The sequence below is a fragment of the Necator americanus genome, chromosome II (assembly GCF_031761385.1).
Source record: "Necator americanus strain Aroian chromosome II, whole genome shotgun sequence".
Taxonomy (NCBI): Eukaryota; Metazoa; Nematoda; class Chromadorea; order Rhabditida; family Ancylostomatidae; genus Necator; species Necator americanus.
The window spans coordinates 12,723,010-12,736,478 of NC_087372.1; the positions used below are offsets into that span (position 1 = coordinate 12,723,010).

General features: G+C 39.9%; 1 protein-coding gene across 3 annotated transcripts; it reads left to right on the forward strand.

The window, feature by feature from the left end:
• Positions 1 to 216: 216 nt before the first annotated feature.
• Positions 217 to 13,272, forward strand: RB195_017661 (uncharacterized protein; the record flags this gene model as incomplete). Of its 3 annotated transcripts, XM_064184755.1 has the most annotated exons (14): positions 217 to 353; positions 3,110 to 3,176; positions 3,270 to 3,419; positions 3,474 to 3,624; positions 3,681 to 4,009; positions 4,258 to 4,468; positions 4,534 to 4,678; positions 4,767 to 4,845; positions 10,453 to 10,562; positions 11,243 to 11,323; positions 11,593 to 11,692; positions 12,331 to 12,478; positions 12,533 to 12,768; positions 12,826 to 13,272. In XM_064184755.1, the coding sequence occupies 14 exons, from the start codon at positions 217 to 219 to the stop codon at positions 13,270 to 13,272; spliced, it is 2,391 nt and encodes a 796-aa protein (XP_064040635.1). The 3 variants fall into 3 exon arrangements, with proteins under 3 accessions (XP_064040635.1, XP_064040636.1, XP_013303322.2); XM_064184754.1 differs by lacking the exons at positions 10,453 to 10,562; positions 11,243 to 11,323; positions 11,593 to 11,692; ... (1 more) ...; positions 12,533 to 12,768; positions 12,826 to 13,272 and having other exon boundaries at positions 4,767 to 4,881; XM_013447868.2 differs by lacking the exons at positions 217 to 353; positions 3,110 to 3,176; positions 3,270 to 3,419; ... (3 more) ...; positions 4,534 to 4,678; positions 4,767 to 4,845 and having other exon boundaries at positions 10,366 to 10,562.
• Between the last annotated feature and the right edge of the window lie 197 nt (positions 13,273 to 13,469).

Sequence of the window (13,469 nt, forward strand, 5' to 3'; positions counted from 1 at the left end):
TTGCAGTAAAATAAGTAAAACACAGTAGAAGATTGCAAGTTCGAGCTTTAGCTTCTACATGGATAATCATCAACCACACGTTTTAGTGCACTTATTTAAAGCACATTTTGCAGTAGGTATTTTGTAGGGAAACTTGGCAGTGTCTTGTTCTTAGACAGGGTTCCAATTTTTGATGGAATCAGCGAAGTCTAACTGGTTCTCAGGTAAAGGCAGCACATGAATCATACCGTGATATGGATTTCTCATGGAAAGCTTATATATGGGATCGTAGCTTACGGAAAACCACGTGGCTCCGCTCGTCTCTCCGTGATCGTCGTAAGAAATGGCATGGGAATCGCTTTAGTTCCTATAAGGTGAGTTAGAACGCGTCCTTTTGCGTATGTGTTCCATTTCCATCAGCATTCTGTTCACTAGCTAAACGTGAGTAGAAGACCTTATAAATCCTCTAAGGCTCGCTCGTCGATGCAACGCGTGCACAATGGTGATGCGTTGCAGTGCAAGCTGTCGCGAAAAGAAAAACAGTGGCTTCCGGGCCATTTTTTACAGCGACTATGGAGAAATGACCTGGACCATCTCTCAATAGTCCCTGTAAAAAACAATCGTCTTTAAAATGTTTTTCCGCGTTTTTTTTCTGTTTTTTTTTGTTTTTTTTTAAATGTTTTCAGCAGTCTATGACCATGTATGGAAGCTTTCCATGGGAAATCCATACCACGTCAGATCGTAATTTGCTGCTTTTAAGGAGATACTGGTATAGTATGGGATTCCGCAGCACATGGAGCTCTATACGTAGAGTCACTACTGCACTCTTTCGAGAGGGCACAACACTCACGTTTACGAGGTATCGAACGCCTAGTTCGGCCGGAAAATTAGTGCAGAGCTCACAAATGTGTCAGCGACTTTCGAATCGCAGCGCCAGAGAAGAGCATTGTCAGTTGCTCTAAATTTTTTCTTTTTTTTCAAAATAAAGAACAAAATTTCAAAAAGTGCAAAAACACAATTCGGAGACTACTTTTTTTGAAATAATTGGAATTTATTTACCCGTTGTATCTAGCGGATTGTTAATTATGAAAAAGATTATGAAAAGCATCAAACACTCATTTATTTGAAGACTAAAGTAAAAGAGCAACGACAGCACACATTTGCCGTGGAATTGTTTGTTGAAAAAACTTATCGTTTCCATGATAGTTGTTGTTTTTAATTTTAAAATAATAATAATTAATTAACTTTCTAATTTTATAATAATAATAATAATTTCTTATTAATAATTCCAACAAAAAGTTAATTTATTTGGAGGTTTAAATGAACTTCAACAAACATATTACATAATTGTAGAACTGGATAATTTTGATTATACATGAAATATATCCTAGGGATTTTTTAGTGTCAAAAGTTTTTTTTTTTTTTGAAGAAGCGTTTGACCGATATAACTGAAATTCCGCCGTATTTTCCTACACTTCTCCATACTCGAAATTTCTTCTTTAGATTGTAAGAAGTCTCCTTTTTATTGACGGGATTTCATGAAATAAATAAGAGAGGTACAGTAGAAATATGCCGTTCGTGCTCATTTCTGGCGATCACGAACTCTCAGGCTTACTTCTTATACTCTATCTTTAATTTCCAACCATTAGAAATTTGCAAATGTATGCTAATTCATTTCATATTATTATCTGTTATATTTTATGATTTAAAACACTTATGTCCCTTTCTTCAGCAAGTTTTTTCTTCATATCCTCATAAAACAATGATGTGGAAAGATCTGCAAGAGGATAATGACAGAGCAGACGTAATAATTTCGTTAGCGTTTACGGTAACGAGATCGCAGGAAGTTGACCGACTATGCTTTCTGTAAATCGATGCGTATCCATGACAATGTTGATTCGTCTGTATTCCCGAGTAGTTATCTCTGCTGATGCTGGGATTCATGTGAGTGTGTATTGGGGTCAAGACCGACGGATACCTGACGCGCACGGGCGACGTTGCCGGCTTGACGCGTATCTTGCGGCGCCGATCTCGCCCCGGTGACATACTCCTAGGACTTCGTACCGTCCGCGAATTTCCCTCTATCCTTTCTTAATCAGCTCAGCGTGTTCTTTCCAAAGTAATTTTCCAGCTTTCTTTACCTTTTTTTCAACTGTGGAGTTGCTAGTCGTTCTTTTTATGTTCAACATATTTGTGGGATTTGTTCGGTTCCCCTCTTTAGCACCTCATTTCGAGTGGTGACATCTTTGTTGAAGAAAATCGTTCCCCAAACAATTCCAGAAATCTCGCATGAATCCGATCATCAGTGTAGAAGCACGTTTTTAGAAATTGTTTGATTCAAGGATGAAGACGTTTGACTTTATAAGAAGTTTTTTTCAGTCAAAAACAAATTTCTGCCAATTTTTTAATGTCTCGAAAACCAATTTCTCGTTGCGCTACTTTTCATGTGAATACCATTTAGCTGATGAAAGTATGTATTCTATGTACTTTCTTCACACTTTCCACAAAGTTCCTCCCATTTTTTTTTTGGCTTTCTTCCATGCTTTCGAAAATTGCTTTCTGTTCCTTTCCTGCTCCTCCTTTCTTCCTCCAATGAATTTCCGATTTTTTTTTACAAGCGAAGGAAGGAGGAAATTAGAAGAATTCGAAGAATTCGTGCGAGATACTCAGACGAAATCCTCTTCGAGAATGTTTCGAAGTGCTTTCTGTTCTTCTTTGTTACGTCATTGTGGTGTTGGAAAGCTTGGAAAATAATTCATTCTTCCAGATTCTTTTGCAAAGCAACGTACCACCAACCACTTAATTTTAGCCCGTGAACATCCATATTCTAATACTTTCATTTCGTTAAGTACTTATCGCTGAGAACATCTAATAGGGTAAGTTTTTTTTTCGGGATCAAATATGAATAAAGCTTTAAGTTTCTATTTAGAAACACAGACAATACAGTAGAAACGTAATAAAGAAGTCAAAGTCCTCTTTAACTTTAATTGGTTCTCTCAGTAGCTTTTGGAAAAGAAACACTCCGTCACAAAAATTTTTCCCAGTCCAATTTGACAATTCTTCATCACTCATTCTTCTCAGTACACAGCTTCATCTGTCAATAGAGTCGTTAAAAAATTGATTTTTTAAGGGCGAAATCGCTCATGACTGGCTTAACGCCACGCGGGTCCAACCCGCAATCAGAGGCTCTAATTGAGGTTAGTGATTAGAATATGTGCTTTTCTACCGAAATTAAACCATAAAGCTTCGTAGAAAAACGGCTCAGAGACCTAAGTGCTCTATTTCTACAGGCTCGAGAAGAAGCCTACAAGTTCATTATTGGTGTGTCCGGATCACTCTCCGTTTTGTCCCTTCTTACAATATGTCTTATTGTCCCCTCAATGTACAATATGGTCGATAATATTGGACAATTTAGTAAACTTGACTTCGCCTATTGTGAGGTATGTTACTGTATGACACAATATCAAAAAAAAAAACACTAATTGAAATATCAGGGTGCCATGAGTGACATGGAACAAGAGATGATCTCAATTCGGGAGTCGTACCGAGAATCCGGTGGTAACCGAACAAGTCGAGCTGCTAATTACGGACACTATAACCCTACAATGTTCGCCAGCGAGTCTCCACAATTCCAGGAATGTCCTGGTGAGTGGTAAGATATAATTCACTTCGTGACGATTAGCCTATCTTGTTCTTTCCAGCTTGCTGCGTTCCCGGAGAACGTGGTCCTATGGGAGACCCCGGCCTGCCTGCACTCCCAGGTGCTCCAGGTCCTGATGGAGCCCCAGGCCGGCCTGGAACAACCCCGAATGCGTCGTGTATTCCTGAACGAGTGTTTGAACCACCACCATGTCTTCCCTGCCCACAAGGACCGAGGGGTGTAGCCGGACATCCTGGATTTCCAGGTGATCCAGGAGATCCTGGCATTCCTGGGCGACCTGGTGCCGATGGTCTTCCTGGTAAACAAGGAGAACCAGGACCTACAGGGCCTGCAGGTCCACCAGGAGAATCTGGACCTACTGGGGACAAGGTATGCGTTTTTTAATCGTTGGTTTTCTATCCTTGTTAACAATTTCGACTGACATCCTTTTTCTTACTTCTGTAACCGTTTTCTGGATTTTTCGTTGGAAAAAAAGAATGGAATTAATATGAAAGCCGTTGATAGTTTTGTGTGGTAACTCAGTTCAGGCAATTTGTAGACAAGCGTGAGAGAAATTGGGTTAAAATATTCTAAAGACAGAAAAGCAGAATTCGCTCCCAGTGAGACTTTATTTTCAGGGAAGGACACCGGAAGCCCATGTTATTCCTGGACCTCCAGGGGACCCGGGACCACCAGGTCCATGGGGGCCACCCGGAAGTCCTGGTATGCCTGGTGAGGATGGGTATCCAGGAACGCCAGGTGAGAAAGGTTGGCCAGGACCACCGGGTGCTCCAGGACTAATGGGACCACAAGGACCACCTGGACCAGGTGGTGAAGAGGGACCTACAGGTGAGAAGATAAAAGCTCATTTTATTGCCTTTCAGTTTGATACGGAACATTCCATTTGTTTCTAGGAACTCCTGGCACTTGTGTCTGTCAGGACACTGAGGTTGTGATGACAGATGTGAATGGAAAGATACCTGCCCCAAGGGAAGAACCCTACCAAGAGCCTCAACCACCACGTCCGCCGCCGTTGAAAGATGCGGCCATCGAGCAAGTGTAAGTTAGCGCATTCGGTTGCGGCAAGTACATTTGCTTTGCTTTGCTATTGCTATTGGGTTCCCTGAGCAACGATTCATATCTGTAGCTCTCCATCGGGTGCAAACAATGAGATCAACACGGAATCTTACACGAACAACGAGAACGGCGGCTACTACAACAGGCAGGTGCACAAGCGAGCCAGGAAGCTTCGGCAGCTCTAGGAAGTAACTGCACATGTGATGCTAAGAACCATATTGCTCACCAATAGCTTTTTTCATTTGTCCTTGTCGTTGTTAAGATTTTTAGCTTTGCTGATTTTTTTGCAAGTGGAACATTAAGGGTCAATAATTGTACTATACAAAACATCCATTATTTCGTGTTGTTCGTTGTTCGAGGTACCGTATACATTCCTACTTTTTGAAGACATCATAGAAAGAAGTAATAAAGTTATTATGTTCTCTATTCTCCTCTCGAAACACCATTCATGCCCCGACGGTCATTCAATAGATCTAATTGAAACAGCGTGAACGATCCGATGTTTTCTCGAAAACTTCCAGAAAATAGGTCGATTTGTCGGGAGCTGAATTGCATGTAACGGAGCGGATACATATCGGCAAATCATGTAGGTAGAATCGATACGAACGGATCAGTGCAGTGACAGTTGCCCTAAATCATTCAGGTTGCGCAAATACTACAAGTCCGGATATGAGAAGTAGAAGATCGTTAATTAACTCTGACAAGTAGTGGAATTCACTGAAGGTAAAAGTGAAGTGATAAGAGAGAGAAAAAGTGGAGGTGAAGGAAGGGAAACCGAAAGATGAGAAGAAACTACGGGAAAGGAAAAAATTTGACAAAAGTTCGCTGAGTTCCTCTTATGCAAAGGGAAAAAAAGTGCTAAATGTCGTGATTTATTTATTTAACAATCAACATAATATTATAATTTGCAGTACATAGGTCCTGAAGTACAGTGATGTTAAATTATCATTGCTGTGATTGCTAGATGTAGCAAATGTTTTTTGAGAACAAAATCACAACTACGTAAACAAGTTGTTGGTGGAGGCCTTCATGAAACATGTTTCTTAAAATGTAATTGAAATAATTGTCTTGAATACAGTAATGCACTACAGTAATAAAGAATCGTTTCACGAAGGTTATGGGTGACGTACGATCTTAACGACAAAAAATGAACTGCTCCTTTAAATTCATCAATGGATGAATTTTCCTACGAACGGAATCCTTAGACAGACCATAAGTTAATGATCATACACAAATCATTTAAAAAAGAAACATTTTTGCTCATTTATATAACAGAAATAAGATAGGATGTTAAAAAAAAAGAAAAGGGAGGGGTGAAAAGGGGTGGCATGAAAGCAAAAATGTTGCTTTTCGTTATACTCATCAAATATACTATAAGTAAATATAGAAACAAAAGTAAATTAACAATAAGCAGTAAGGCAAATTCTAGGAAGTATAAGTACTTTAAGAATCTCTAACAACTATTTTATCAGGAAAGAAGTTAAGAGAACATCTGTTAAGTTACGTCTCTGGGAATTTTGATCAATCATAATAAAAGGAAAAAAAAATTCTGAGAGTATTTGGTAAGTGCAAATGTGTTCGTGAAATGAATTTCCATTTAGAAGTTCCTCTCATATGATCAGCGAGTTTTTGAAATGAAGCAAATAACCCAAGCAAGCGAAGACAATCGAAAAAAGGATTCTTCAGACGTGTAGTTCTTCGACTTCGAATTTTCGAGCAAGTTGGAATCCAAGGAATATTTTTCCACGATTATATCATTCTTTGATAACCCTCAAATGCCCTTAATTTCATTGACAGGATACAACCAAGTCTGAAAAAACTTAGGGATTTAGTATTCTCATGAAACAACCATGACATCCTGTTATTTTAGGAGTATTGATTGATCTCTGTTCCATATTTGAGGATACCAGAGAAATAGGAACCTACATCCGTCTCTGTTCGCTTTCTTGAAAAACCAATACCAGATCTTGAAGTTCAAGCAAGCGTTCCCCATATTTTATAGTTTTCCACGGAGATGATCCGAAAATCCACATGTGATTTCAGCGCTGCGCTCAATTGAGCAGATCCAGCATTGTTTTCTTAATCCTATTAGGGAGAGGGTCGTTCTTCTAATAGTACTACATAGATGATCAACCTATTTACTTCGTGTGGAATTAAATTTTTGAGTTCACTCAGGTATTGAAATGTTAGGGTCTAATTAAATTGTGTTGTGTGTTCGACCCAATTTAAAGACTGTATTAGCCGAATATTTAGATTTTCCACGAGAACATTTTCTCTTTACTGTACTGCCTTTCGTATTGGATACCTAAAATGAAACTTCCGGGTTTTCTTCCGAAGTTGAGAACGAACGTGAACGCAAGAAGTGTGCAAAGAAAAATTATGACCGTTTGTAGATTCAGTGATCGCTCAAAGCAGTAGAACGTTGCTGGCCAATGCAGCTTTTATATTTCATTACTTTATTCAGTTTTACCTCACCTTTGCTTTACTTTTGTTCACTTTCTATCACTTCTGTCATCATTTGTTTCTTCTCTAAGCGATACAACGAATAAGTCTGTTGTGTTATGACAGGAAATCCTCTATTAACCTCTTTTTCCGGAAAAAGTCGTTGCAGACACCAATCAACCGAATGGTAGCAGTTCCTTGCAATTTGCGTGATTCCTTAAAATCAGAACTAACATGATGCTCTTCTGGTTATTCATCGCCGAAGTGATATTACTGCCTTAGATTTTAAATGCACCGATTCAGCGTTTTAAATCAAGTCCAAGTAAGAAATCAAGCTTGAAATTAATAAATTAAGTTCGAAATTATGTAGCGATCTGAGTATTGCCCATGTTCGACCGTCTTTGAATCTCGGCATGTTGAAACGTAGTTTTTAATTGATTTTCTTGAGCTGTAGCCAAGATTGGTACAGGTATATTATATACGTAAGTACTAGCCAATGTGTTGCTGTTTGAGTTTGCCTACCGTTTGGATGCTTTCTGTAGGGTGATGAGGCGCCTGATAGGGATAAATCACTAATGGCTTTGATTTTTCCAGGCTCTGACGAAGACGATAACGCCGAAACGTTGGCTGCTGATAAATAAAGACGATCAATACCAATCTTGGCTGCAGCTCAAGAAAATCAATTATATAGCGATCGTTAACGTTCTTCGTCGGTGACCCGAGCGAGGGGTTTTTGTGGTTCTAGTGTATGTACGGAGTTTTAACGAGCCTATTATGAAAGGTATAGGTTTAACGTCGTCGATTCGAACCATCGAGAATCGCAAAAACCGCTGGGAACCACTTCATCAACCTCTAAAAGCTGTATTCATCAGAATGTTAATTGCTGTAATAACGTTCACGTTCACTGTCATTTGCACGAGTCGCGCATTAATTAATTTTCTATGCGGGAGTACGGTAATCGGTGACGATTTACCGGCTGTGAGTTGCGGCTGTTGTTGTTGCCTATGTGTGATCGGGTGTTTATCTGTTTCGGATGTGTGTGTGCATCCATACCGGTCAAGGACGACTTCGGTTCTCGCACCTTTGCAGATAGCCTTCTGCACTTCCAGTTGCACATCATTCTAGAATTTCGATTTCATTTCCTACTTTTCTCTTCATGTTGGGGAGCTCACAATTTTGTGAAGTTTGTCCACTTTAAAACCCGATTTCTGCGGAAGTGACGAATGCCCCGTCACTCCATTTCCTATGGATTTTGATGTTTCCGAGAAAATACTCACCGATCGCAGCTTGAATTCTAATTCACGCTCAAAGAATTGGATCTCTGTTTGGTTTTAGCACGTGAAATTAGGAGAAATCGCACGCTGAAACTCTCAGCGATTTCTGGCCTTTGTCACCGTATTCGTGCACTCATCTCCTCGTGATGATTAATGTTTTACCTGGGATTGAGGCCAAGCTGAAGCGTTTGTCCAGTTTTTCCGCGACGATACCGATCAAAACGCGTCGACAACTTGCAATTCGTTCGGGCATCGTGTAGAAGGGGAAAGAACATTCTCTTCTTATCGCTAGTATGGGAACCGTCTGAAAGTGGTTCAAAGGGGACGGTACACTAAACGAAAAGAAAGGAGTATCCCGCTTCTTCAGGGACGAAAGCTGCTTCTTTAGTCGGTGATTAGTGCTATAAAAGGGAATAGCCGAATGATTCTCTGATTAACGATTGTGGTTATCCATAGTGTTTGAAGGAAATCCATCCAGAGACGCGTAAGACGAATGTTTGGCAGATTTCTATGTTACTCGCTTGAACCTACAAAACCTCGCTACAAAAAAAGATAATTAGTCATTAAATTAGATGAAATTACGTGTAAAAAACTATCAACGAGTTGTTTGCTATTTATAAAACTCATTTTATGGTCATAATACCTTCGCATTAGAACTCCTCTAAGAAATAACTCTTGGGCCAATCTATTTGTTTGCTGAAACAAACACAAATTTGTAAATCTTCATTCCTGTCCTAAAAAATTCAAGCAGTTTAATTATTGTGAAATAATTTAGTTGTATTCGCCAAACTCTAGCATTCTCCTAGCGCTAGCATCCAGAAAAATTAGAATCTTCAACTTCTAACCTTTGCACTACTATTATTTTGAGTCCTTTTGCATGGAAACAATGGACGAATAATCAAATTTACTTGTTCTATTTTGCTGCATACCTTGAGCCTGTGTAGTCTTTCCAGACCGTCATCGCCCATATTTTGAGATACGTGGGAGGTATGGATTTCCTTAATACAAAAAAAAATTATTTATTTGTGGTTAGCGTTTTTAGTAGTTGACAATTTTGCTAACGTAGCCTAATTTTTAATCGAAGTTCAATTTAAGCGAGCAACAACTAAAATTTCCACTGAAGGTACTAGAGTCCTATTAATACAAAGTGATCTTTAGAAGTTGAAAGGAAGTGAATTTAGAGAGCAGTGTTAAAAATCCAGCAAGTCACCAATGTTCTATAATTTTCGTCCGTTCAGCCACTCATTTCCTGTAAATTTAGGAAAAAAGATTTCAGAATAAGTTACTAAGGCCTCATTGTTTAGCTTTACTCTAAGACTTTGAGTTTTAGAGGTTAGACAAACCTTATTTTAATACTACAGGATTATTCGGGTATTGTAAAGAAGTATTCCTGAGCTGTGCTTTAGTTTTGTCGATTCTGGATTAGTGCTTTTGTAGCCATCGAAACTAGTTTGGTCGTTAATAATCAGCTACGAATGTGTTTGGCGATTTATTATGACTCTCGGCATGGCGGCGAGCTGTTCTCCATCCTTCTTTCTTTTCCGGTATTAGACCCGATTGAGTCCTTTCATATACAGTACACTAGTATTTCTGTATAAGTATGTACGGTATACTGTGGATCCAATTGTCGAATCGTATTCTTCCCACGGGGAAAAAGTGAGGAGTCCCTTGACGATTTCGAATTTCTTTTCAGGCTCTCGTCCACACTAACATCTGGGTCGCATCTCGTATGACCCCGCCCACCGTCGTACAGGTATCTTCTCAATCTATCGCATTCCTTACCCATTTCTCTCATCTTCTCCTCAACTCAATATTGGTATCATATGTTCAGAATACTTTGAAAGTAGGTCACGCGTGATCTGAGGTGGTTTCACCGAACAATTACGTGCCGCAGGCTTAGGTCGCTTAAGCAAAATTTTTGCATTTTGACGAACGTTTGGAGGACTTACATTGATGATGATGGATTTTTTCGCTGTTGCTAGTCGAAACCTCACATATCTCTACCAATCGGGGACCTTAGTAGATCTTCAGGAATTTCAGGCAGAAAGCGACCAAGAGGATCACAGCGAAATCCACAAGAAGAAAAAGACTGTTAGACAAATTAAACATCAAGAACAAGAGCATAGGGAAAAACGGGATTCTAACGGAAAGTGAGTTTTTCTTCGCTACCTTCTGACTAAAAATCTCACTTCTTATTTTGCCAGCATAATTAAAGAAAAACCTGAGAAAAAGGAACCTGTCACTTCACGTGTGTGGTCTTTTGTACTTCGACTGTTAAGAAAAAGGCCTAGTTTTCATCCACGTGGCCGAAAGGTATATTTTGCTTCTTCTTCCATGAGAATACTAGAAAATGTGCATTTTTTCCTGAACAGGCATCGTACAACTTTGGCGACTCATCGAGTCAAATAGAAGAATCCACAAAACGACGTTGGTGGTGGCCAAAGAACAATGTCAAAGACAGAGAACGACGGGTAAGTCATCACCATAAAAAATGCAAGCCTCAAAGCCTTAGGAGTGAGAAGCGTTCCAAAACATTCTCCGAATTTGGAACACTTAAATTTTTTTGTCTGAAAAATGGAATTTTATTACATTTTGATCCATGAACTTTTAACAGAGAATTTCTACATTGGATTGATTGAAAGGAAAAATGTAACGGTGTGAATTATGAGGGGTCGTTGGATTTCCATAGAAGTTGTAGTTGTATTTCTGCATTGATCCTTGTTCTAATTTAATTCATCAGATAAAAGTTTATATACAGGGAATGAATGCGGTTGTTTGTCATTTCTGGAAGGTAAAAATGAAGAGCGATTCCTAATGTCCTTTTTTTCAGCTCTCCGCTGTCCTCGCTCACAATGTCGAACCCCCGAAAAAAGATTTACCAATTCGTTACCGGTCTGCAGATTGCCTTTAGGTGAGCAATTTGTTTCGGCCAAAAAAAAAATCAGTGGAAAAGAAATTGGAGACAACTTTTTATATAGGAGATAAGAAAACAGTACATTGGATACAGAAGTTTCTGGATCATATAATAAAAAATAACTCAGCGACTAAACTGTGAAATGTTGATTTCAGACATGTATTTTCTTTAAAAAAAAAAGGAAACTCGTCAAACCTCAATTCGTTCCACCATTGCTGCAGCACCACTTTTTTCCTGTATGGGTTATTAATCTCCGTTTATTTCAGTGTGCTTTCTGTAACAATCCTCTGCTTGACGTTACCTTTGATGTACAGTAATGTTCAATCAACAATCGATTATGTGGAACAAGAAATGGCATTTTGTGAGGTAATGGTGACTGTTTTTATACGTTACCTTGTTAGCAGTGCTCTAAAATGACAGGATTCTTGTCTGCTATCCGGAATATTTTCAAAATAAGAAGTTAGTAACACGGTCCTTACGGTGGCTCTCAATTTTTTAGAGATTCAAAATTTAGATTTTTCCTTGGCAATTTTCCATCGTTTCTTGCAAACGTCAGTAGTTATGCGAGAGCTTTGGAAAGCTTTGTTTGCAGTTTTGAGTTGGTGGGAGTACGTGTTTTCTATCTGATGCACTAACGTTCTCTGCCGGCGTTGAATCTGTACGGGACCGCACTGTCGCCAAGTGCAACCTAAGTGCAACCCTCCATTATCACTCTCAAGTTTCTATTCTCCTCTTTACTTCATCTTAGTTTTTCTCTCATTTCTTTTGTTAAATAAATAGTTTTTTCATCATATATTAGCTTGGAAATATAGCGTACAACAGCTCGAGTCTTCCACCATGAATTCAGATTCTAACAAACTATTTCTCATGAATTCTAGTAGCTATCAGGTAGAAGACTACTAAGAAGAACTCATTTCTTTACCAAAAGTACTAATTGACGAAATTTCCTCATATACGATAGACCATAACGTCTTATTGTACGTTCAACCAATATTGATTTATAGCGTTCGAATCAAGAAGCCCTAACGGAACTGGAATATGGAAAGATGACTTACAATCGAACAAGACGTGGTGCATATGGTGGGAACTCATTCCAATCCAGATCTTACGGCGATGAAGTCACCGGCACACCATTAGAGACGGAATGCCCCGGTACGTAAGCTATGTAGACTTCCGAATATTTAGCGTGTAATGGTAATTCCATAGGGTGCTGCATTCCTGGTCCACCCGGTCCTCGTGGCCCATCCGGAAATCCTGGTACGCCAGGTACTCCGGGAATGGCCGGCAAACCTGGAATGCCAGGAATAACGCCAAACCAGACCTGCCCGATGAATCTCGTTCGCGAACCTCCACCATGTCGACCTTGTCCGAAAGGACCACCAGGTATTAAAGGTTGGCCTGGATTCCCCGGAGATGTCGGCCCGCCTGGCCCTCCTGGAGAGGTAGAACTTTCCATCATTTATTTTACGGTGAATCAGTGACATTATCGATTTTTACAGAAAGGATTAGACGGCGAAGATGGAGCTACTGGTGAACCTGGAATCAAGGGACCTCCAGGCTACAAAGGAGGACCCGGAGCCCCTGGAGATAAAGGACCAACGCCGGAAGGGGAGCCCAGAGAAGGGCCACCCGGTGACGAAGGACCTCCTGGCCCAGTTGGAGCATCAGGAATGCCTGGCCTTCCTGGTAGAAACGGGCTTACTGGACCACAAGGAGACAGAGGATGGGCTGGAGTTCCAGGAGAAAATGGAGAACCAGGTTACCCTGGACCAGAGGGACCTATGGGTGGACAGGGTCCACCAGGAGAGCCAGGAGTATGTATTTGTCAAAATGTGGACTCCATTCTTCTCATACATCCTGGATCACAACCAAGAATTAGATCTGACGAGGACGAGCCCGTGGATTCTCCAGCGATGCCAAGCAGAGGTGGATACGGTAGGCGATAGTGATAGAGTTTGTAAAATTGCCTAACACTGTGACTAAGAAGCGTGTACATCCCCGACATTCCTCAGTTGGACAGCACCCAGACTGTAGTGTGCCTAATTTGCTGTACTTCTTGTTGTTATTACACTCGTTAAATACATATAGTGGTTTAATAAAAGCTATTAAAATTTAGAAATCTGATATCGTTATGCTGGAATTT